General features: G+C 43.7%; 1 protein-coding gene across 1 annotated transcript in view; it reads right to left on the reverse strand.

The window, feature by feature from the left end:
• Positions 1–3,969: 3,969 nt before the first annotated feature.
• The window catches only part of otud4 (OTU deubiquitinase 4), a 30,332-nt gene continuing 7,542 nt past the window's right edge, over positions 3,970–26,759 (reverse strand). Inside the window, exons 6-21 of the mRNA XM_078244209.1 lie at positions 26,557–26,638; positions 25,426–25,588; positions 24,488–24,536; positions 24,217–24,319; positions 23,773–23,837; positions 23,560–23,657; positions 23,123–23,217; positions 22,820–22,988; positions 17,954–18,086; positions 15,599–15,661; positions 13,956–14,736; positions 10,338–11,195; positions 7,909–7,949; positions 5,918–6,548; positions 5,670–5,746; positions 3,970–5,234 (exon numbers count right to left, since the gene is read on the reverse strand). Of these exons, the coding sequence (XP_078100335.1) occupies positions 4,773–5,234; positions 5,670–5,746; positions 5,918–6,548; positions 7,909–7,949; positions 10,338–11,195; positions 13,956–14,736; positions 15,599–15,661; positions 17,954–18,086; positions 22,820–22,988; positions 23,123–23,217; positions 23,560–23,657; positions 23,773–23,837; positions 24,217–24,319; positions 24,488–24,536; positions 25,426–25,588; positions 26,557–26,638 (3,870 nt within the window). The 3' untranslated portion in view covers positions 3,970–4,772. The remainder of the gene's footprint in view (positions 5,235–5,669; positions 5,747–5,917; positions 6,549–7,908; positions 7,950–10,337; positions 11,196–13,955; positions 14,737–15,598; positions 15,662–17,953; positions 18,087–22,819; positions 22,989–23,122; positions 23,218–23,559; positions 23,658–23,772; positions 23,838–24,216; positions 24,320–24,487; positions 24,537–25,425; positions 25,589–26,556; positions 26,639–26,759) is intronic.

Genomic DNA, 26,759 nt, shown 5'->3' on the forward strand with positions numbered 1-26,759 from the left:
ATCCTATTATGTCTAATAGTATCTGTATTCGTACTACTCATCCTATTATGTCTAATAGTATCTGTACTCCTATTATGTCTAATAGTATCTGTACTCGTACTACTCATCCTATTATGTCTAATAGTATCTGTACTCATACTACTAATCCTATTATGTCAAATAGTATCTGTACTCGTACTACTCATCCTATTATGTCTAATAGTATCTGTACTAGTACTACTAATCCTATTATGCCTAATTGGATGTCTCCTCTAAGTTCTTATTTGTACCCCGAGTACCCCGAGCATCAAGGAGCTATCGCTGCGGAAACACGAGAGCAGCCTTCCCGAAAGCCGTGCAGCTGAAAGCCGTTGCTAACTCAACAGCTGACGTATTCACATGACGCTTCAGAGGAAAGGACGACTCATCCCTCTAAAACACACTGTTGCCTCTCTCCTCCCATGATTTCCTCGCGTCTTAGTCCCTCCCACCAAGGAAGCATGGGAGAGACGCAAAGGGAGGACGCAATTTAAGGTACATGAGATACAGCGTTAGTCTTCACAGGAAGAGCTCTGTCCCTTCCTAACGGGGACTTTCCCACGTTTTTCAACATACTATATAAAACTTTTTTTCGACTATACTAGGACTTTTTTCAACATACTATACTGTGACTTTTTTCGATTATACTATGACTTTTTTCGACATACTTTCAACATACTTTCGACATACTATACTATGACTTTTTTCCCACTTTTTTCGACATACTTTCGACATACTATACTATGTTTTTCGACATACTTTCGACGTACTATACTATGTTTTTCGACATACTTTCGACGTACTATACTGTGACGTTTTTCGACATACTATACTATGACTTTTTTCGACATACTATACTATGACTTTTTTCGACATACTATACTATGACTTTTTTTGACATACTATACTGTGACTTTTTTTTCCACTTTTTTCGACATACTATACTATGACTTTTTTCGACATACTATACTATGACTTTTTTTCGACATACTATACTATTACTTTTTCCCACTTTTTTTCGACATACTATACTATTACTTTTTTAGACATACTATCACTTTTTATCCACTTTTTTTCGACATACTATACTATTACTTTTTTTTCCACATACTATACTATTACTTTTTTGAGACTTATATCGACATACTATACTATTACTTTTTTCGACATACTATACTATGACTTTTTTTCGACATACTATACTATGACTTTTTTTTCCACTTTTTTTGACATACTATACTATGACTTTTTTTGACATACTATACTGTGACTTTTTAATCCACTTTTTTCGGCATACTACACTTACTTTTTTCGACATACTATACTATGACTTTTTTCGACATACTATACTATGACTTTTTTCGACATACTATACTATACTTTTTTTTCCACTTTTTTCGACATACTATACTATGACTTTTTTTCGACATACTATGACTTTTTACCCACTTTTTTTCGGCATGCTACACTTACTTTTTTTGACATACTATTACTTTTTTTCGACATACTATACTATGACTTTTTTTTGACATACTATACTATGACTTTTTTTCGACATACTATACTATGACTTTTTTCGACATACTATGACTTTTTTTGACATACTATGACTTTTTACCCACTTTTTTCGACATACTATACTATGACTTTTTTCGACATACTATACTATGACTTTTTTTTCCACTTTTTTCGACATACTATACTATGACTTTTTTCGACATACTATACTATTACTTTTTTGACATACTATACTATGACTTTTTTGACATACTATACTATTACTTTTTTTGACAAGCTATACTATGACTTTTTTTCGACATACTATACTATTACTTTTTTCGACATACTATACTATTACTTTTTTCGACATACTATACTATTACTTTTTTTTCGACATACTATACTATGACTTTTTTTCGACATACTATACTATTACTTTTTTTGACATACTATACTATGACTTTTTATCCACTTTTTTCGGCATACTACACTTACTTTTTTCGACATACTATACTATGACTTTTTTCGACATACTATACTATGACTTTTTTAATTTTTTCCTGGCGTCAGCTACTGATACCCAGTCAAGTGTAAAGCTTAGCGCGCCCTCTGCTGGCGAAGCTGAGTTAAGCCAGACTAATATCACCCATTCAAAACACATTAATTCAGAATCCCTTGTGGTATATTATATTCAATAGAGTCATAGTATAGTATGTCGAAAAAAAGTCATAGTATGGTATGTCGAAAAAGTGGAAAAAAGTCATAGTATAGTATGTCGAAAAAAAGTCATAGTATAGTATGTCGAAAAAAGTGGAAAAAAAGTCATAGTATATAATATACATAATATACTATGACTTTTTTCAACATACTATACTATGACTTTTGTAAGGGTAAAATTAATTATCATATTCCTTTTGTCATTTGTTTATGAAATACACTTGTGTGACTTGAACTATTGAACTACAGTTATCAGTTTAAATTGGCCAACAGTCCGTGACCAGACGAAACGCCTGAAGGGAGGATCTCTCTAGGCCTTCGGAGGGCTGAGAAAGAAACTCATAATGTGTAACTGCTAGCCTATTAAAAAACTGCTTATATGGTCAAGGTAGTGATGTAATGAAGCTGTTCATTTTCAAAGTGTGTGTCTTTTGTATAAAGTTCTGTGGTACTGCCTCACAGACGGACTTTTGCAGACTCTGACACACTGTAAACTAACTCTTCTTGTGCACAAGAATAAAAATACAGCAAAGACAATTTATTGACTCAAGATCTTTATTGAACAAATCCTCGTTACCAAAATTTCCATTACACTTTTTTCGACATGCTATACTATGACTTTTTTCGACATACTTTCGACATACTATACTATGACTTTCTTCGACATACTTTCGACATACTATACTATGACTTTTTTCGACTTTTTGCGACATACTATACTAGACTCGTGACTCGTTTGGTGGATTGGATGATTGAAGTTTGAAGAAAAAAGACATATTGGCAATTGAACAATTTATTCATTTCACAAACAGGAGCCTCAGTAGCGTGTGGAAGAACCATAAGCAGCCACAACAGCCTGGCACCTCCTCCTCATGCTGGTCACCTCCTCCTCATGCTGGTCACCAGCCTGGTCACCCTCCCTCCTCATGCTGGTCACCAGCCTGGTCACCCCCTCCTCATGCTGGTCACCAGCCTGGCACCTCCTCCTCATGCTGGTCACCTCCTCCTCATGCTGGTCACCTGCCTGGTCACCTCCTCCTCATGCTGGTCACCTCCTCCTCATGCTGGTCACCCCCTCCTCATGCTGGTCACCTGCCTGGTCACCTCCTCCTCATGCTGGTCACCTGCCTGGTCACCTGCCTGGTCACCTCCTCCTCATGCTGGTCACCTGCCTGGTCACCCACTGCTGTGGGATGGATTCTCATTCTTCAGCCAGCATTTGTCACAAGTCAGCCAACGTGGTTGTGTTGGTCACTCTGGCACGAACAGCACGCCCAAGCTGATCCCACAAGTGTTAAATGGGGTTGATTAAACTACGACTTTTTTCGACATACTATACTATTACTTTTTTCAACATACTATGACTTTTTATCCACTTTTTTCGGCATACTACACTTTCGACATACTATACTATGACTTTTTTAATTTTTTCCTGGCGTCAGCTACTGATACCCATAGTATAGTATGTCGAAAAAGTGGAAAAAAGTCATAGTATAGTATGTCGAAAAAAGTGAAAAAAGTCATAGTATGGTATGTCGAAAAAAGTCATAGTATGTCGAAAAAAGTGGAAATATCGAAAAAAAGTGGAAAAAAAGTCATAGTATGGTATGTCGAAAAAAGTGGAAAAAAGTATGTCGAAAAAAAAGAGGAAAAAAGTCATAGTATAGTATGTTGAAAAAATAAAACTGGATGCTTAGCTCCGTGAATAAAACGTGATAATAATACAAACCGAGAGACCATCTGAACCAATGTTTTATTTATTCAATCGCATAGAAAAACACCAACACCTTCAGTTCTGTACAGCAGTGTTTCTCAAAAAGAAAAAGAAATAAGACAGTAAAGTAGCAAACGTAAGGCACTGAATCTCTAGAGTTTTGAGTTGATCAAACGTGACGAGAGAAAGAAAAATACACCCAGCACAGAAGAAAAACAAGACAAATACACATAAGGAGCAACGACGACACACGGACAATTAAAAGAAATCTGAACAAACAGTCCACACAGATCCTATTTGTTTGACTCTTCTAAACCAGACTCCCATACACGTTACGGTCGTTTTAAAGCAGCACTACCTCTTAAAGCCGTTCTCTAACAGATGCTTAAAAGTGCTCAATTAACCTGGTTGATGCTTCTTTTTGCTGAAATGTGCATAACATTTCTAAAGCTGTATGGACACGCTAAACACTCAGCTGCTGCTGCAAAGGATGCTAAAGAGTCTGAAATTTGACTTCCTATTAAAGAAAACTGTTGGATGAGAAGACCAAGTCCACGTACAGCCAATGTGAAGCTATAGCCAGGAGACGTTAGACCTCTGTCCAAAAGGTAGAAAGAATAAGTTACTTTATTTACTTTTCAACAGAGCCGAGCTAGCCGTTTCCTCCCATTTCAAGCCTTCATGCTAAGCTAAGCTAAGCGGCTGCTAGCTGTAGCTTCATATTTAGCATCCAGACATACGACTGATACATATCTTCTCATCTAACTCAGTAGGGAGAAAAGACAAAAAAATAAAATAAATCCCCTTCCAGTGTCCTCTCGTCTCATTGGCTGGGAGCTCGGCCCCGCCCCCTGTGGGAGGAGTTAAACTGGACATAGCTTAGCCCCGCCCCCGCCTCTCCTCCATGTCTCCTCCTGTGCGCCCCCCTCCCTGAATCATGGCCTCCCCTCCCTCTCCCTCCTCCCCCTCTGTAGCCCTTCCTTGACCCTCTGGGGTTAAAGGTCGGCGGTCTGAACCCCGACGACTCCTCCCAGTCGTCCTCCGTGCTGCAGCCCACAGACAGAGACTCCGCCATGGCAACGGTCGCCAGGAAACCCTCCGGGATGTACGGGTTGGCGTGATTGAGTGGTTTTCGATGACCCCGGTAACTGCGGCAGGGGTTGTTATCACCGAGGACGGCCGTCTTGGAGAGGAGGTCATAAGGTGTCGGCGAGGCAGGGGTGCTGCCGGGCTTCATGGTTGTCATGGGGACATCCGAAACGTCGGTGTTTGAAACCAGTTTCATCTGAGAGGAGAGAGACTTGATTTACTACAACAAAACTACAGCTGCCAGGGTGGAACTTTGAAGCCAAATTGAACTCTGCAACTCTTGCTGTGAAGCAGCAGTTCTAACCACTGAGTTAACAGCTAATTATTGACATCAACAACAACAAATGACTATTGAAGTAGTTGTACCCTAGTAACATGAGTACACCGGGTGTGTGTGTGTGTGTACGTGTGTGTGCATCTGTACGTGTGTGTGTCTCTGTGTCTGCGTGTGTGTCTCTGTGTCTGCGTGTGTGTGTGTGTGTGTGTGTGTCTCTGTGTCTGCGTGTGTGTCTCTGTCTGCGTGTGTGTGTCTCTGTGTCTGCGTGTGTGTCTCTGTGTCTGCGTGTGTGTGTGTGTGTGTCTCTGTGTCTGCGTGTGTGTGTGTGTCTCTGTGTCTGCGTGTGTGTCGTACTATTGGTGTGTTGTTGAGTGGGGGGTCCACCAGCAGCACCATTTTGGTCGAACTGTCTCCCTGATCGTTCTTGAGGGCTGATGGGAAAGAAAAAACCTCATATTAAAAGTTTCAATGAGAAATATTGTACGTGGCTCTCAGCTTGGAATTTAAGGCCTTCATTACCCAGAAACCCTTTCTGCCATCAGTAAATAATTTACCCCAAAAAATTACATGACTTGATTGATTGATAAAAACTGTCTACGTACCGAAACCAGGCGCCATCCCCGTTCTGTTGTTGTTAGCATTAGCCATCTTAGCAGCAGCAGGACTCTCCAGAGGACCAGGGCCTCTACCTGGCCCTTGGCCATGCATCGCGTCTCCATTGGTAGGCTGGCGCTGCTCCAGCGCCCCCTGCTGGCTCACCTGGAGCTCTTCGGGGTTCGGCGAAGACTGAAATCCCATTGAGGAGGGTTGGTACTGGGGGTACAGGTGCCCCTGGGCTTGACTCGGGTGGTAGCCCTGAGACAAGGGTGGGGAAGCCAGATATGATGGACTTTGGCTATGATATCCAACCGAGTAGTTTGGGTTTCTGGGAGGGGGCATCTGGTGCTGTTGCCAGGACATCCTGTGAGGTGGAGGCTGATTCACAGGGTACCCGGCCTGATTAAAGGAGGGGTCAGTGGGATGTGGGGGCTCAGCGGGCAGGGCCTGGTGCTCGTACTGGGGAGGCATTGATGCGGAAGTCGGAGGGTACTGGGGGTACTCGTCCTGGTGCCTGGAGGGAGGGTACTGGGGGGGAGGGGACGGGGAGCGGGAGGGGAGCTTGGGGTGTAAGGTGTGGGCCTGCTGCAGGGGGAGGAGGTACATGTAGGGGGGGAACATGGGCATGGAGTAAGCCTGGAGAGAAGAGCAGAAGCAGGGATGAATGTCAAAACACGAACTGGACCAGTTGCCACACAACCAGTTAAGACCAGTTACCGGTCTTTTGATTGTTTTTGATTGATTGATTTTATTTTGAATATGTAAACAGCAGAACAGCAGACAAGAAATAAAACAAAACAAATCAGTAACAGGACAATACATTAAATAATAACTTGTGAACACTTGGGGAAGAAGTATCCACGTATCCCTCCGTGTGTACACACTTCAGTGCCAGGAAACAGTCTGATAAGAGCAACGTTTAGTTTTAGTTTTTAAGAATGTTTTGGGGGGCATTTTAGGCCTTTATTTATAGGACAACAGAAGACATGAAAGAGGGGCGAGAGAGTGAGTGAGAGAGAGAGAGAGAGAAAGAGACAGGGAGGGAGGGAGAGGGCGAGAGAGTGAGAGCGAGACAGGGAGAGAGAGAGAGAGGGAGGGAGGGGGAGAGAGAGAGAGAGAGAGAGAGAGAGAGAGAGGGAGGGGGAGAGAGACAGACAGAGACAGAGAGACAGAGAGAGAGAGACAGAGACAGACAGAGACGAGAGAGAGAGAGACAGAGACAGACAGAGAGAGACAGAGACAGAGAGAGAGACAGACAGAGAGAGACAGAGAGAGAGAGACAGAGAGGGAGGGGGAGAGAGAGAGAGGGAGGGGGAGAGAGAGAGAGAGACAGACAGAGACAGAGAGACAGAGAGAGAGCGAGCTCTCTCCCCCCCTAGGGTGAGCAGAGCAACTGGAACAGTGACTCGCGAAGTTATGGCAACCAAACAACAGGGCGAGTACTACTTCACTCAATAAGTGATAAACAGCGACTAAAAGCCGCGACATGAAATCCGCACTCACGCCCGTGAAATATGACGGCTACAGTTTATTGGAAAACAGCATTGTGGACACTGAAGTTGATGAATGTACTGTTTATCAGACCCCAGATGAGACGAGAAGCTAACGTTAGCCAACGCTGCTGTGACGGCCTCTGACTCGCCGCTGCAGGAGTCTGTGTGTATTCCTCCGACGCGCTGTAGTAACGTTACTGACTGACCGTTTTCCAGGTTAGTGGGGGTGCATACCGCTCAAAACCAATATGAAAAATGTAGCTAGTAATGTTCACTCAGTGTTTAGTTTTGTTGTTAAACTGTGTGTAAAATGAGCGGTGACGTTAAATCACCGTACGGTACCGTCTATTTGCTGGATGGCTTCAAGGTAACGGTCGGCAGCTTACATTAGCAGATAAGCCCGTACACGGACGTCCAATTCACCCCCCCCCTCTAAACTCTAGAGGAAACACTGCTTGACGTGTTTGTGGACTCCTGAGTGACGGTGCAGTTCTTTGTCTTACCTTGACACCCAAGTTGAAGAAAAACTTCAAGATGTTGAGATCTGCAGAGAAAGACAAAATCAAGCATCTCAGCTTCTGGGCAACTGTGACGGACATTTCATATACACAAAACAAGTAATCGACATAATCCTCATCAGATTTATTATAATAAAACAATTGCTTATGGGGGATATTATTTCATCTCGCCATTTTTGTCTAAGTGAGTCTCTTATCTAGCCGAAGGATTTGTTCATGTTGTTCATCCTGTATGTTTTGGGTTTTCTTTAAAGCAACACAAAATGTTTTTGTATAGTAAGTAAGAACTAAACTGTAAGGGTGTCCCCCGACTCAATAACATTATCCCCATATCACGTTAACAGTATTATATCGAAAGGGTCGCGATAAGTATGCAATATTTAGTTTATTTTGTGGAGCGCTGCGTCCCGTCCGTTGGCTGTGTAGCTTGAAACGCTGTAATGATCATGTTTCATTGGCCAGTGACCGTGCTACTTTCACGTGTTAGTGCACGTCAGCGCACGGGTCCACTACGTGACCAACCTTATGGAGCGTACCACGTGACGTGTGTCCATATTTGGACAGAGTGACAGTGTAAGTGAAGAAATAGAGACAACTAAACGGAACGAATCAGAGAAGAGAAAGAAAACTGGTGTCCTGTTGTCTTATTTATATATATATATATATATATATATATATATATATATATATATATATATATATATATATATATATATATATATATATATATTTTATACTGTCCAACCAACCCTAATCAGAACGGTCAATTCTTGCCTATCGCGGACCGATTGTCGAATAATCTACAGAAAAAGATTTATTAAAAGCTTCAAAGATTTGCGACGAGACAAAACTGATTCAGGATCGTTGCAGGAAGAGTTGCAGCGGTCAGAACCGGCCCGGACCGGCCCAACGAGGGTCCGCGAGGGATGTAATCATAGGCGCCGATTTATGTTTTCCTCCGTTGGTGCTCACGGGCGCACGTCTTTAAAAAAGACATGTGTGTCAGTGGCTTGTTGATCTTTACATTGTTCGTTATTTTCCTATCCTGGCCTGGGACACACATTCATACGGTTTGATAAAGTACTGACTTTAACGTATCATTAACTTACAATAACAAGCGCAGCTGTCCTCAATTTAGGTCATCGTGTCGTCTCATCTTTTTTTTCCTGCATCCACCGTGTGTGTGCTTGTGTGTGTGTGTGTGTGTGTGTGTGTGTGTGTGTGTGTGTGTGTACGCAGCGTCATTCACGGGGGAACTGAGCAGCAGCCCTGCCCGCTGCAGAGAGCCGACAGCCAGGATGGAAACGGCAGCAACTTCAGCGACTTTTAAATCGTTACATTGTCTACATTGATGTTAAAATGTCTACAGGTTGGCAGGACTTTCGCTGTACGTTTTGTTGGTAAATGTGAGATGTTCGAGTCACGCACAAGTCTCGTCTTCATATCACAAACAAGGAAATTATCAACCCTTTCTCACTCCTGCTTGGTCATTGGCTCTCAGAGTCACATACTGACGGCACGTGGGACTGCTGTGATTGGTTGAAGTCGCGGGAAACTTCAGGTTTATTGGTCAAATTTGCGAGTCACACCAAATTTGCGGTGATTGGTCAAATTGGTCGTGTGAATTGGCACGATCGCGACATTGCGAAATCCTGGGAGGGACTGATTAAGAATCAATGCCACCGACATAACCAATCACACTATGACAGACTCCACTTAGCACCAACTGCAATGTTTCATTTGAAATGAATGTAGCCATACTGGCAGTCTGGTATCGGCGCCTATGACTGATGTGATGGAGTGAGCTAGAGAGCGACTGAAGAGAGCGAGCTAGAGAGCGACTGAAGAGGGCGAGCTAGAGAGCGACTGAAGAGAGCGAGCTAGAGAGCGACTGAAGAGAGCGAGCTAGAGAGCGAGCTAGAGAGCGACTGAAGAGAGCGAGCTAGAGAGCGACTGAAGAGAGCGAGCTAGAGAGCGAGCTAGAGAGCGACTGAAGAGAGCGAGCTAGAGAGCGACTGAAGAGAGCGAGCTAGAGAGGGCGAGCTAGAGAGGGCGAGCTAGAGAGCGACTGAAGAGAGCGAGCGTCGTTAAAACAAAGTGAATCAGAGAAATAAAAACGTTTTTTCGCCGTTTCATCACTAGAAAGGCAGCTCTATCCGTAATGTTATCCACATTCATTCATTTATACGCAACAAATGATATGCAGCTACAAAAAAAAGTATTTAAGTCGTCTCGTTGGTTATAAACTGGCAGGTTTCAGAAAGTTTACACTCATCTTGCCCAGAGTCTTTGGTCTGGACTGTGTCCGACCGTTGAGACCGGCAGTCGAATCAGGCTCTTTCTATCGAAGCATCGACTATTCGGGGCTCACCCCTAAACAATTTATTTACAACAACTGATTTTGTCCAGCTTACCTAGCGGCAGGTCCTCCCCTGATTTGCTGGAGGACAGGGCCGGAGTTGGAGCCAATTCGCCCTTCTCCCCCTGGGGGAATCCGGGGTACAGAGGATCCTGGTAGAGCTGGGACAGCTGCTGCAGAGGAACAGCTCCGGGGATGGACGGGTGGTGAGGGGGAGGCGCAGACTGCAGCTGGGGGTGATGAGCGGGGTGAGGAGGAGGAGGGTGAGCCGGAGACTCGGGGTGAGGCTGAGCCGGAGGGAGAGGGGCCTCGGTTTGATTCTGACCGGCGGAGGAGTGGGGATAGAGAGAGGGATGGGAGGTGGAGAGAGAGAGGGAGGGATGTGGCACTTGGGAGGGGTGAGGAGGCTGAGGTGTCTGGGCGTGGAGGTGAGGATGGGCGACAGGTGGCTGCAGAGAGGCCGGGACAGGAACTGAGGAGGAGAGGGGGTAGGAAGCTGCTGGAGCAGGGTGAGAGGACTGGGCCTTGGCCACCTCGGCCTGGGAGGGGTACTGGGACTGTGAGGGGTACTGGGACTGTGAGGGGTACTGGGACTGAGACAGTGAGGGGTACTGGGACTGGGGGTGGGAGACAGAGGCCTGAGGGAGGGAGGGCGGGACGACAGATGGCTGGGTCTGTGGCAGAGAGGCTACTTCAGAGTGGGACTGAGGCTGGTGCTGGAGCTGTTGAGTGGAGTGGGCCTCGTTCTGCATCGGGGGCGTCAGGGTCTGGGTGTTCTGCGGCAGAGAAGGCTGGGTCTGGGTCTGGGACACAGAGACAGGGCTCTGGTTTTGGGGCAGAGACACGCGAGGGTGAATCTGCGACAGGGAGGCCTGAGATGCAGTCAGAGTGGCTCCAGGATTTGGCAAAGAAACTGGGGAGACGGAGACAGAGAGAGAGAGAGAGAGAGAGAGAGAGAGAGAGAGAGAGAGAGACAGAGAGAGAGAGAGAGCGAGAGAGAGAGAGACAGAGAGAGAGAGAGAGAGAGAGAGAGACACAGAGAGAGAGAGAGAGAGAGAGAGAGAGAGAGAGAGAGAGAGAGAGAGAGAGAGAGACAGAGAGAGAGAGAGAGCGAGAGAGCGAGAGACAGACAGACACAGAGAGAGAGAGAGAGAGAGAGACAGACACAGAGAGAGAGAGAGAGAGAGAGACAGAGAGAGACAGAGAGAGAGACACAGACAGACAGACACAGAGAGAGAGAGAGAGAGAGAGACAGAGAGAGACAGAGAGAGAGACACAGACAGAGAGACACACACACAGAGAGAGAGATTATCATTCAACATACTTTTGTGTAAATAAACAGTAGTGTGGATCTCTGACGCACTACGCTATCATTTTTTAACGTAACATCCTGAGAGCCTCCTTGCCGTTTGGAGACGCATAACCATGGTAACCCCTGGCCACCTCCACACTAGCGGCATCGCCAGATGATGCTGAATAACTGGACAGACAAGTCGTTCAAATAATGTAGAAATGAAAATTAAGAGCGTTATTGACGGTTGACAAATTTCTGTCCATTGTGATCGTTGTTGTTACTACCGTTTTGCATTGTGGGATATTTATGCCAGCGCACGGTCCAGAATGACATACCGTAATATTTGACCGGTAATAGTCTGCAATTTGCGTACTATTGGTTTCATACCAAGGTTTCGGACATTAAAAAATCTCTTGTTCTAGCTGTTCTAGCCACTCCAATATTTACTTTGGTCTTGTTGCTTTGCCCGTCGCGTTGTCGTTTTAATTCTCTTTTTCGCTTCCCTGGCGAGTAATCTCCGCCTGGCATTCATCACGGAGCCACTGAGTGGAAGAGGGCGAAATGCAGAGGTAGGTCTCTCTTTGGCTAATGTATTATAGAGATGGAGGTAGGTCTCTCTTTGGTTAATGTATTATAGAGATGGAGGTAGGTCTCTCTTTGGCTAATGTATTATAGAGATGGAGGTAGGTCTCTTTGGTTAATGTATTATAGAGATGGAGGTAGGTCTCTCTTTGGCTAATGTATTATAAAGATGGAGGTATGTCTCTCTTTGGTTAATGTATCATAAAGATGGAGGTAGGTCTCTCTTTGGTTAATGTATTATAAAGATGGAGGTACGTCTCTCTTTAGCTAATGTATTATAAAGATGGAGGTAGGTCTCTTTGGTTAATGTATTATAGAGATGGAGGTATGTCTCTCTTTGGTTAATGTATTATAAAGATGGAGGTATGTCTCTCTTTGGTTAATGTATTATAAAGATGGAGGTAGGTCTCTCTTTAGCTAATGTATTATAAAGATGGAGGTATGTCTCTCTTTAGCTAATGTATTATAAAGATGGAGGTATGTCTCTCTTTGGTTAATTTATTATAAAGATGGAGGTATGTCTCTCTTTGGTTAATGTATTATAAAGATGGAGGTATGTCCTTCTTTGGTTAATGTATTATAAAGATGGAGGTATGTCTCTCTTTGGTTAATGTATTATAAAGATGGAGGCGCTACATGGCGCTGAATGATCCTGAATGGCAGATTCTACGCTTACGAGAATACTTTGATTAGTTGGTGGAAGTAATTACACATGAATGAGACACATTAGTGAAAGAACAAAAGGGGTTTTTGCTAAGAATCAACTCAAAACATTACACAATGTAGGTTTAAAGATTGTTCACATTAGTCACTAGCTATGTTTCCATCCACACGTTTTTATCCGAATCAAGTGATATCAAATGAAAAATGTCGATTGAATTTCATAAATATTGACTCAAAAGGAAATCCGTTTGGTGTCATCGGATTGTATCGTGATCGATATATACGGCTTATGCGATAAACGCTGATGGAAACGTTATTTGCCGAATAAATAATGAATTGCGATTAAGTTTTAGGTCATTTTATGGTTGCAACCCGCCACAAAACGAAGAAGTTGTAGTTCATTTCCGCACAGTATTTCCGCTCCGTTTGCACACATGGCGGGGGTCAACGAAGACAGATGAAAGAGGACCAACGAGGAGACGAGAGACTTTTTGAATGTAATTTACGAGCAAAATAAAACGCTGTCGTTCCCACACCACAGGCCGCCTCCGCTGTCGTCGGGCATTTACGTGCATCTGCATCATCATAGCAATGTGTTGATAGTGTCGTTATATATATATATATATATATATATATAAGCTTATTATAGCTTATATACTTATTATAGCATGACATGTCGCTATCAGCTGGCACATTAGCACTATTACAACTGGTGTGATATTGATCATTTGTTGGTAGATGGTGCGATCCATTTAGTCTTTGTTCGCTAATGTTAGCTTGAACGTTGTGCGATTCAGTGCGAAAATGAACGGAAAAACCTTAAAATCAATTGGACTGCAAAACAGCACGTGACGTCATTACGCACAGCTGTTTATTGGCTTTAAAGCCGTTGGATGAAAACACACTTTCACCAGTTTTATTCGCATGAGTTTGTGGATGTGGATGGAAACTTGGCTACTAAAACAAACATGGGAAAATAAGGTCCAGGTTGGAACAATAACAGTTATCCTTTAAGTACGCTGGAAACTAGTTTGTACGACCTCTCCTGTGGGACATTCTTGGTGTTACACTCAGTTGTACAAATGAACCCCGACAGAAACAGGTGTGTGAAGTGTGATCGAACAGACGACTTACTCTGTGCTGAAGCTGGTGGAGCCGCGTGAACTTGAGCAGCATGATGGGTAAGAGAAGACGAGGAGGAGGAGGAGGGGGGAGGACTGGGGGAGTGGGGGAGAGAGGAGACGGGCGGGGAGGAACGGGGGAGCGAGGAGGGAGTGAGGAAGCCGTGTGCCGTGGCGGCGGAGGGAGAGGGGGCAATGGGAGCGATGAAAGTGGGAGGAAGTGCTGAAGAAGAAGATGAAGAGAAATGAGGAGGTGGTGAGGCGGACGATTCCGGAGGAGGAGGAGAGGAAAGAGAAGATGAGGACGGAGCGTGGGGAGTTGGGGGTGAGGAAGCAGAAGGGAGAGCAGGGGTGAGGAAGGAGAACACAGTGGCAGAGGACGGGATGGAGGGAGGCACAGCCCTGCCCGTTACGGGAGGTTTGGTGCTCGGAGCAGCAGGAAGAGAGAGCTGCGTTAAAGCATCAGAGGGTGCGTTTGTTTTCGGGGCAGCACGGGTGACAGGGAGGCTGGAGGTGGAGCTAGACGCCGCGGAAGCAGCCGTGGCGGCCATGTTTAGGTTGGGCGTCGTCGAAGCCTTGATCGAGCTCAGCCAAGGAGGAGTGTTGGAGTCGGGTTTTGCAGACTGAGCTGCGGGAGGTTTGGCAGCAGGAAGGGCGGGTTTGCTGGGTGGTGTAGTATTTGTAGAAGGTGCAGCAGCAGCAGCAGAGGATGATGCAAGTGGGGGCGGAGTGGAGGATTTAGGTCTTTCGCCAGCAGAGGGAGATGGTGCTCTGACGTCTTCGACTGGACTCTTCTATAAAAAGCACAGAAGAAAAATATAAGAGTTCCCCTGTGGAGTTTTCTTGTTGAAGCGTAACTCGCGTCAAAATGCAACCTAGGGTCTTGTTGTGAATGTACCCGAGTCAAACTATCGTTTAAAAGCATATTTAGGACGAAAGCGTCACTTTTAAGATTTACCGTAATTTCGTTTTTGGGTCAAATGGCCTTTTGAATGGGAGCGCTAACGGCACTTTGATGCTAGCCTCAAAATAGCTATTTTTAGAAGGCTAAACCACTAAGAAGGCTCGACACAACATGAGACTTTGCTCCAAGTATCACCAGGGGCTCTACACCTTAACGGAAGCATTGACAACATTGGTTGTGTTCACAGAGTTTACTAAAAAAGGTTTTAACTCACGTTAGCTGTTGTTCTTCCGGTCTCCGTCTATCGAGCCAGTCAGAAATAGTCGAGGGAGGAGAGTAAAGATGGAAAGCTCCTAAAGCTTAGTTCCATATAAATGCACGGATTATTCATTGTTTTTTCGTTAGTGAAACACAATACTGACCTTGTAGTTGAAAAAGGAGCCTCATATAAGATGACATTTCCTCCTATGGAGTCCGTTCATTCGCATTCACAGATCGGCTATTTTTGACTGGGAAAATGGCGGATAGCGTAAACAACAACTGCTAACGTGAGCCAGAAGTCGTGGTTGCGTTTCTCCAAAAGTCGAATCCGTCTCAACTTCATTACAGTATTGAAGGAAAAACAAAACGAATATTGGAATCCCAAAATTGAAAACCTACCGACCGACCGAATATCCGAGTAGCTGAACATTGAGGACCCCAATTATCACGTTTGTTTCTAACAAATAAAAAGACGCAAAGAACAAACGTACCGTCTTGTTTCTCTGGAGCCTTTTCTTGTCTGCTCCCTTCCTCCTCCCTCCATCACTCTGCATCTGAGGAGTCAAACAAATCAACACATTTACAGTTATTAAAAAAAGGGCAAAACATCCCAAATCACTGAGACAAACGACAGCTGTTCACACACCGATAATCAAAAGAATAACAGGAATACAAATCATGTGTTTTCGTAAGCAAATGACGAATGTCTTCCTTTCGGTCACGTGTCAAACTCAGTGGTGTAGTCTACGTGATACGCAGGTATACTGAGTACACCCACTGAGGAAGCTCCGGGATTTCCATATACCCACTTAAAGATGATCAATGACACTAACAACATACTTTCCATTATATTTGATATATTTTTCAGTCCCTCCAGAAAAACGTGATTATGCGATTGCATAATCAGCCAAAGTCCACATATTTAGGGGGGCATTTCTTCAAATATGACGCACTTTCACCGTATAAATTGGCGTTTTCCGCGCAAAATATGCGGGGCTTGCATGATTTCATAATCCCCGCATTTTCGTTGCAAAAAAAGTCCCGTATATCTTAGCAGAAAGTTGACAAATGTTGCGTTTACGTCACACAAGAGCAGCCGTTTCCCCTGTTGCCATGGGAACGTTATGAAGAGACGTAATTACGCGACGTGAACGTCATCGAAAAGCTGCAAACCCCGCGATGAAGCCACGATGACACCACAGTTTTTGCAAGTTCCCGCAATCTCATCGCATAAAACTGTATCAATATCTCGCATATTCCATCACATTTTTTAAGAAAACGTGACGCATAATTAAGGAGTTTAGCCCAAAACAATCACAAAAAAAACTCCTCTCTGGAAGGACTGGATACTGAATTGTCATCTGTGTTTTTCTTCTTCACATAGGCTAAATAAAAAAGGTATTTCCACCGTAAATTGGTGAATAAAAGTTTTTCGAATGGAGTCTGACGCTCAGAATAACCCTGGGGGAGGACAGCCAGACCCCCCACTATGATATGACCCATGAGCCAAACCAAAAAGATGGGAAACCGTTTTTCAACCTGCAATTACACGACACTCAAAGCAGACTTTGAGACTCAGAAATCCCCCCAGAAGCAGAAGCAGAGAGTCTTCATATTCCGGCTGTGAAAGAGCTTGTTGTGAGTCAGCTGCGTGGTCGCCTGCTTAGAAAATGTAATCATTGTTTTGCTTGATTTGCTAAATTCTAGGACGGCTTTGGAACTCTTTTGCTGACTTTTTCAGGGCTTCATGTCGACCAAACTGTGAGTGAGAAGACTATATGAGACATGCAATAATAGAGTCAAAGATATTTGACTTTTTCAATGACCTATACACGTCTGGCCCTGGATGGGCTGAGTTTGACACCCCTGCTTTAGGTCCTCAGAAATTTACCGGCATCTTTGTCGTCTCATCACGTATGCAGACTAGGGCTGTCAAAATAACGCGTTAATTTCGATTAATTAATCTGAGAAAAAAATAACGCGTTAAAAAAATTAACGCAGATTAATATTCCATATTGACGTTTCATACAGACGAAAATCTGGTGCCACTGATATATCTGCTCTTCTCTCTGCTGCTCTGAAACAGACGTTACAGGAAACACAAACCCCGCTGCATGTGACGCTAGTTAACACTATACTCAACAGCAGCTAACGTTAGCCTACCGCTAGCTAGTTAACACTATACTCAACAGCAGCTAACGTTAGCCTACCGCTAGCTAGTTAACACTATACTCAACAGCAGCTAACGTTAGCCTACCGCTAGCTAGTTAACACTATACTCAACAGCAGCTAACGTTAGCCTACCGCTAGCTAGTAGCTGGATTAAACACAGTTAAAATGCTGACAGCTAATGCTAAACGGTGTAAAGTGTGACTGTGTTTTACTGTAGAGGATTCAACACCGGGATGTAACAATCTGCAGCTGCCGTCGGAGAAATGACACAGACGGTGCGTTCAATGAAACTGGTAAACTACAGTCTCGTGGTGCATTTGAAGTTATTGTAAATGTCCTTTTCCTATCTGGTGGTTGTTTTTGTCGTTCAACAGCAGTTTACTAGTGAAATAAGTTATTGTTATACATTATTATTAAATCATTTAATGTTGACCATATGGCCTTAGCAATAAACAAGCCGTTCTTTAATGTCACCAACTGTTGTTTAGTACCCTTTTTCTTTTCTTTTTTTACTTTATTAAAAAGTATCGGTTCAGGCACCGTTAATTATGTATGCGATTAATTTCGATTAATTAATCACAGAGTATGTAATTAATTAGATTACATTTTTTAATCGATTGACAGCCCTAGTAAAAAGCATTTTACAGCCACGTTATCGGTGCCTTTCAACTCACCCCGAGGGCGGGGAAGCTGCGTTCATCTCTGAGCTGGATCTCCACCAACGCCACGTTCCTCTCCTCCTCCTCTTTGGCCAAACGTGCCTCCTCCGTCACACCGAAAGCAGATTCTATCGAGCTCACAGACGTCCTATAAAAAAGGAAAACACAGCAGGAATATGTTAAGCTGCTTTATAAAATCATCAAATCATGTTTAAATAGAACTGAGTAAAGAAGATAAATTATGAGATGAAGAATCCCTTTCACACGTCATGCGCTGCAACCCTGAACGTACCTCGACATTACCCAGCGGAGCTGTATGTGAGAACGCAAATGTTTTAATGAGTTGGACTGCACATCAGGTGGACTTTACCCCATCAGCTCAAGGACAAAGTCTGTGTAATGTCTGGCTGAGGCCGTGTGTGTGTGTGTGTGTCTCTGTCTGTGTGTCTCTGTCTGTGTGTGTGTGTGTGTGTGATGCCCCTCTGTGTGTGTGTGTGTGTGTGTGTGTGAGTGAGAGAGAGAATGGAGCGAGTGGGCGTTTTGATATCGTGCCGCGGACGCAAAAACCGGAAGAAAACAAACATCCGAAGGTGGAGAAGGAGAAAGGTCATTCATTTCAGTATTCATTCCCGAGGGCCAGCCGGAATATTTATAACAGGTCCTCTGTTCCCCATGCTGTAGAGCAGTGTTTCTCAAATGGGGGTACGTGTACCCCTAAGGGTACTTTGGAGGACTGCAGGGGGAACGGGAGACATTTAATAAAAGGCTGTTGTCCAGAACATTGTTCCTCTTTATGTAGACTTTTCCTACCAAAAATGTGACATTTGCGTCACCTTCTTTGGACCCATTCTTGCCTTCCTTCCTTCTATTTTTTACAAGTTTCTCGCATTTTTCGATGTTACGTCTCTGTTTTTTAAGTTTTTGACACTATTTTTGACCTATTCTTGCCTTACTTCCTTCTACCATTTTTCCAAGGTTTTGTCTTTTTACAGTTTTTGTCTCCTTTTCACATGTTTTTCCAGATACAAGTCTGTTGTTTAGTAAATCTATCGCTGACAGCACTGTACTGTTCCTCTTTATATAGACTTTTTTTTCTACCAAAAATGATAAGCGCTGGTCAGGGGGTACATGGCTTAAAGAAACAATTCAAAAGGACTACATTATTGAAAAAGTTTGAGAACCACTGCCGTAGAGGCTAGAGATGTTCCGATACTGCTTAAAACGCTGGTATCGGGAAGTACTGGAGTTTATGCACCGATCCGATACCACGTAATAAAGCCCTAAAGAAAAAATACGTTAAAGTAGTTTATTTATGTTCTTTTTCCGTTATAACTGACTGTCAAACTGGATAATACAAAAAAGTTCTGGGGCGTTCATTGTTTGTTCATGTTTCACAAAGAGTTTAACCTGAGCCAGACTGACAACAAAAGATAGAAATCATATCACATTCATACAGGGATAGTAGTATACAGCTGTTATACATCATATCATCCATACAGGGATAGTAGTATACAGCTGTTATACATCATATCATCCATACAGGGATAGTAGTATACAGCTGTTATACATCATATCATCCATACAGGGATAGTAGTATACAGCTGTTATACATCATATCATCCATACAGGGATAGTAGTATACAGCTGTTATACATCATATCACATCCATAAAGGGATAGTAGTATACAGCTGTTATACATCATATCACATCCATACAGGGATAGTAGTATACAGCTGTTATACATCATATCATCCATACAGGGATAGTAGTATACAGCTGTTATACATCATATCATCCATACAGGGATAGTAGTATACAGCTGTTATACACCATATCATCTATACAGGGATAGTAGTATACAGCTGTTATACATCATATCATCCATACAGGGATAGTAGTATACAGCTGTTATACATCATATCATCCATACAGGGATAGTAGTATACGGCTGTTATCCATCATATCATCCATACAGGGATAGTAGTATACAGCTGTTATACATCATATCATCCATACAGGGATAGTAGTATACAGCTGTTATACATCATATCATCCATACAGGGATAGTAGTATACAGCTGTTATACATCATATCACATCCATAAAGGGATAGTAGTATACAGCTGTTATACATCATATCACATCCATACAGGGATAGTAGTATACAGCTGTTATACATCATATCATCCATACAGGGATAGTAGTATACAGCTGTTATACATCATATCACATCCATAAAGGGATAGTAGTATACAGCTGTTATACATCATATCACATCCATACAGGGATAGTAGTATACAGCTGTTAAAACAAAGTATATGACAGACTGGTATCGCATCGGTACTGTTCTCTTGTAGGCTGTATCCTACCTCCTCTCCGCCTGCTGTTTCTGCCCATTGCACAATTGTTGTTTTTTTGTTTAATGGTGTGTAGTATTAGTGTGATGTATGTTCAATGTTTGATAACATCTGATAATAGACAGGGTCACTGAAGTTATATTAAAGCTCATTTTACTTAGAGAGCCCAACAAGGAGGCAGTTTCCGCACTACAGAATAGTACGGACAATGACCTAACGAAAAGCTCTCTACAGCTGCTTTTTATAATATCAAGTGTAAATGCAATAAATCATGATACAGAGTTGATGTCGTCAATTGTTATCTTGTCAGAGTCGATGACGTCTCCCCTATCTGGCCTGGGAGGGCATGTATGCCCTCAGGAACACACCGTGCTTAGACAAGGACAAGCAATGGCTCCCATGTTATCTTGTTTAGAGTATTCAGTATAATATTATTCTATGCAAACAGTTTAATAATAAGAGATAAAGTAGGTAAATCAAAATTTCTCTAACAACATCCAATGTCATGGTTGTGTTTTAATATTTTGGAGAAGCCAAAGACACATTTCCACCAAGGTGGACAGTAAAGTCTTATCCACCTTATCTACCTATGTGATTTAGGTCTTTGATTTTACATTCATTGTTTTAGTGACTGACAGTACAGAGAACTTGGTGGACCGAGCTCCGACTACATGTCTGTCGCTAGGGAAACTTAGACTCTGTTTTTGTGAACCCACAGCTGTGTTTTAACTTAAATGCTACATTTTGCTTAACTGAACTCTTCGTCTCAGATTGATCCTTGGAGTCAGATTTGCCAAGCCTGATGCCTTATTTTTAGACATAATTCCCATTACAATGTCCTTGTTTCACAAAGACGCCAATGCATATTTATAACTGGAGAAACAACCAGATTTGGGAACTTCTGTTGTTGGGCCGACGCTCAAATTGTCAGACAAATGCTGGGAACGGCAAGAGACTGATGGCGTTTTTCCATTACATGGTACCTGCTCGCCTCGCCTCTACTCACTGTGCGTCCGTGAGACCTCTCACTGCTGTAACGTCTTTGCTGGCAGTCGCACATGCTCAGTAGCTAGGTAAGGACTACATGCTCAGTAGCTAGGTAAGGACCACACGCTCAGTAGCTAGGTAAGGACCACACACTCAGTAGCTAGGTAAGGACTACATGCTCAGTAGCTAGGTAAGGACTACACGCTCAGTAGGACTACATGCTCAGTAGCTAGGTAAGGACCACATGCTCAGTAGCTAGGTAAGGACCACACGCTCAGTAGCTAGGTAAGGACTACATGCTCAGTAGCTAGGTAAGGACTACACGCTCAGTAGGACTACATGCTCAGTAGCTAGGTAAGGACCACATGCTCAGTAGGACTACATGCTCAGTAGCTAGGTAAGGACCACACGCTCAGTAGCTAGGTAAGGACTACATGCTCAGTAGCTAGGTAAGGACCACACGCTCAGTAGCTAGGTAAGGACCACACGCTCAGTAGCTAGGTAAGGACTACACGCTCAGTAGCTAGGTAAGGACTACACGCTCAGTAGCTAGGTAAGGACTACATGCTCAGTAGCTAGGTAAGGACTACATGCTCAGTAGCTAGGTAAGGACTACATGCTCAGTAGCTAGGTAAGGACCACACGCTCAGTAGCTAGGTAAGGACCACATGCTCAGTAGCTAGGTAAGGACCACACGCTCAGTAGCTAGGTAAGGACCACATGCTCAGTAGCTAGGTAAGGACTACATGCTCAGTAGCTAGGTAAGGACCACACGCTCAGTAGCTAGGTAAGGACCACATGCTCAGTAGCTAGGTAAGGACTACATGAGCTAGCTGGCTGTTTGTTTCTCCAACTTCAGTAGTACAAGACAGGATTAGCTGGGAGACTTCTTCTAAACGAGGGAACACTTCCAACTTTGCGTGGAACAGAACAGGGACATGTAAGTAGTTATTTTGTAGATTATGGTGAACTTGTGTGTATTGTAGCCGTGTTTTGCCATTCCGAACGAGCTAGCATGCTATGGTTAGCCACCTCGTCTTCAGCTAGTGACGTAGGAAGCCGTGCAGATTTTGACCAGCTCACCCGGAGACTGAAGGCAGGACACATTCAGAAACACGTATCTCACTCAGAACAGCATGGATGTTTTTTTTTTTTCAAAGTCTGTATGCGTGTGGAAGCACCAGAGACACAAAATAACTCCCCAAATCCCAGAAAGAGAGATTTTTTCATAATATGGGCACTTTAATGTTCTTTCCGACTTTCAAATGAACAATAAATCCATGAAAGTATATCACGGAGTGGCTCTGAATTATTCAAACGGCGCGTCATTCAGGTGATTGTTCCCGGACTCAGCCTCTCGGCGGCTTAAGGAGGTTGCTAAGAAGTCGCTCCGGTGAGTGCATCGTTTCACCCCTCCCGCTGACCTTAATTTGTAGAATAACAACAGCGGGATGATTTTAATGTCATGCTTTGCCCCCAAACGCCCCGTCGCCTCTACAACTCGTAGATTAAACACTGTCCACACACACACACCGACCTGCTGGCCTTGGCTCCTCCCTGCTCCTCTACGGCGGACTGCGGGGGCCACGACTGCTGCTTCAGCACGCGCCCACCGGTGGCGCCCGGTGCCGTCGCTTGGGTAACAGAGGAGGAGGATGTTGGGACGTGCCTCCCCCTGCCTCTGCCTCTACCCCTCTCCTCCCACTCTGAGAGGGGAAAGAAGGATTATCAGTCAGTTTACTTTAAGAGTTTATGAATGTGTGTTTCAGTTGACACGATGTGTGTGTGTGTGTGTGACTGTGTGTGTGTGTGTGTGTGTGTGTGTGTGTGTATCCACCACCTCCATGTCCGTTGCTGAGCCTCTTGTCTCGGTTGACCACGGTACTCCAGCTGCTCTCATCACTGATAGGACGCAGATTCCACAGAGGGACCTGTCTGCACACGGGAACATAAAAGGGTGAAAAATGTGGATCAGTGTTTCCCAAAAAGCCCAAGATGACGTCCTCAAATATCTCGTTTTGTCCACAACTCAAAAGATATTCAGTTTACTGTCACAGAGGAGAGAAGAGACTAGAACAATATTCACATTTAACAGGCTGTCATCACAGAAGTTTAACTATTTTTTTGCATAACAAATGACACAAATAGTCAAAATAGTTGACGATTATTTTAATAGTTAACAACTAATCGATAAATCTTTGTAGCTCTGAAGTAATGTATCTGAATACTTCCTCCATCACTGAACACGGCTACGTGTGTGTTGTTAGTGTGACTTACTTCCGAGTTCCTATTTCCTCCAAGTAAACAGTCACTGGGCCGTTGTTGGGGGAAACCTCCTTGATGGTTGCGCTGTAGGCGCGTCCCTCAAGACGAACCTACAGACAGACAGACAGACAGACAGACAGACAGACACATATACACACACAAATAATGTAAAAACGCACCTTATGAAAACAGGATTTAACTGAGGACACTGAACTTGTCACACACCTGGCAGCGGTTTCCTACGGTGAACTGCATCCCAGCAGCGATACAGTAATCCCTCTTCTGTTGGGCTGAAAGTAACAAAGACAAACTGATTTTATAAACCCAATCCCAACGTTAGTTTACAAAGACTTCCTGGTAGAAAACTCCTGCGTGCCGTACATACACTTTAAAAAGGTGCTGAGCAACAACTGGATATACTCTCATCTCCTTCATCTAACATGCGTGTTTGATGCTTTCATAGAAACGTCTAAGGGATCCTTTATGTAGATGATAATAATAATAATAATATATAAAAAGGCAATTAGGACAGTACTCTAATTCAAACTTTTATTGACACACCAACGTTTCTCTCAGGCAATCTTGAAATGTATCAAGCTGTCAAATCAGCACAACTTTACGGTTCAAAAAAGGAGATTCGGTGCGTTTCGCTTTGTCAGCATGCCTCACCTCTCTTGCTCTTATGCCAGACGTCGTACTCTATGTTCCTGAACAGAGTCGGGTTCAGTGAACGCCTCACCCGATCAGGCAGACGACCACGCCCGCCACGGCCCTGAGAGAGAGAGAGAGAGAGAGAGAGAGAGAGAGAGAGAGAGAGAGAGAGAGAGAGAGAGAGACACACACACACACACACACACACACACACACACAGACAGATATGGTGTTCAACAACAAAGGGAGTTAAGAGGGTGTGTGTTCAGGAGTTTGTTTAATGTCTTACCCGGTAACTTGTGTGTCTCGGAGCCGCCGTGCTCGTTCCAATTTCCTCCCTGCGTCATCAAACACACAGCATGAGTACATGTAGCGTTATAGTTTCTCTCCAGGAGGAAGAACCTTTACTGCAGTAAAAGTACTAATACCACACACAGGTAAAAGTCCCGCGTCCCTGCTTTCAGCTTTGTGACGATGCATTTTTCCAGCTGATCCGAGAGGCTTTTTAAAGACTTTATTTAGCTTTAAGAAGGAGGAGAGTTTACTCAACACATAAAAATATCACGTTTTGAAGAGAACTGTGGATGGTGCAACAAGGCAGGCCTGCTTGGTTCTTTCTGGGAATGATTGTAAAGATATATAAAGAATATGTTGAGGTCATTTCCTCTCTAACTGGGACGTTTTGGGACCGATTGGTGGGATTGCTGTGGACGAAGTACACACGGAGATACACTGGTAAGAGCCAATGAGGTTTAACCATGTATCAGCTGATTTAAATAGCTCACGTTACTGTATTGCGTCAACAGTTAACTTCATGTAATATTGTATGTGGCGTTTTCTTTTGCGGGGTGCAGATGTTGCACCAAATCCAGATGTTCCTTCCCGAGACTATTCTGCAGAGCCCCCCCCCAACCCGAGAATGCATCTGTGGTGTATCTAATGCAAGACTACATGTAGGGAAGTAAGTAGTAACTAAGTGTAGACCTGTTGTAGATGTTAAGTGCCCTATAGTCCCTCTAATACAGTTCAATCACAACTGAACATATGCCTCATTGTGTGTGAATAGAGGTGAATAAATATATTTGTTTGCATGGCAGCGAAGGTCCGTTTCATACGTAAAATATTTGACCGCGGGGCGCGGTTGTTCGGACAGACCTGCCTCCACTGCTAAAAAAACCCTAAAAGGAAACACTGAAGTGAATGAGAAAGTTGACATGTTTTCCTTACCAGAGCGGCTCGCTGGGGTCCACGTCGGACTCGTCGCTGCTGGCGCAGGCGTGCATGTTGTCGTCGCTCAGGAAATCGTTGGGCCGGCCGATCCGCTGGCACATACCCAGAGCGCCCCGCTCCACTCCGAACACGCCGTCGTACAGCAGCTCGTACAAGATGGCTGACAGAGAAGGACGCGCACAGTCAGTGACAGGAGGAAATCATTCTGCCCTTATATAAGATATTGAACAATGGTCCTATAGGATCAGAGGGCAGATGGAGCGATGCAGAGAGAAATGGATGTTTACAGGACAACGTTTACGGGGAATTACTGGAATTGTTGGGTCTTTGTAAATTATAGAGTGTGGTCTAGACCTACTCTATCTGTAAAGTGTCTTGAAATAACTCGTTATGATTTGATACTATAAATAAAATTGAACTGAACGACAAAAAGAGAGCATTTTAGCCTTTAATAGACCGGGAAGCTGTAGACAGGAAAGGGGGGAGAGAGAGGGGAAAATGCAGAAAATGACCGTGTGTCGGACTTGAACCCTGAGCCGCTGCGTGGAGGACTGAGCCTCTGCATATGGGCACCTGTTCTACCAGGAGAGCTACCCAGGCGCCCAACATATAACAAGATCTGTTCATGTTTTTGTTACTGTAATTTTTTGTGTTTTCTGTTCGTGTGTATGTGATTTTGCTGTAAAAGGAAACGCAATGAGTTATTATTCTGCCCCACGAAGACAAAACGCAGCAACTACATGAAGTGTTACAATAATCCGACAGCTTCAGTTTCTTTTCAGATTCAAAAGAAGAAATATATATATATATATAAATCAATAAATTATGGTGTATTATTACAGGTAGGGCTAGGCGATATGGAGAAAATCAAATATCACCATATTTTTGACCAAATCATCAGTAATGTGGATATAATGACTAAGTGGGGTAAAGGTAAATAACAGAACAGCTACAACAGTCTGGTGAGTTCAGAAAATGACATCACTTTACTGTAATGCAGCCTTTAAAACCAGGAAAGGACACTGATGTCATATTATGATATTACGATATCCAAAATCTAAGACGATATCTAGTCACATATCACAACATCCATACATTGCCCAGCTCTATTTGGTGTCAAACACTCACACTGGCAGAGAGCGGCGTCCTTAACGTGGCCGATGGCGTACACGCTGTCGTAGTGATTCCCATTCAGAAAACACAACCGCACCTGAGAGGAGAAGAAAGACGAAATGAAAACCAGGACAAAAAGTCCACTGTGAAAGAGTTTCTGCTGCAGAAAGTCAAATGTAACAATTGAAAAGTGTCCTAAAAAACTGTCGAGACGTTGT

Source organism: Sander vitreus, unplaced genomic scaffold (genome assembly GCF_031162955.1).
Source record: "Sander vitreus isolate 19-12246 unplaced genomic scaffold, sanVit1 ctg154_0, whole genome shotgun sequence".
Lineage (NCBI taxonomy): Eukaryota > Metazoa > Chordata > Actinopteri > Perciformes > Percidae > Sander > Sander vitreus.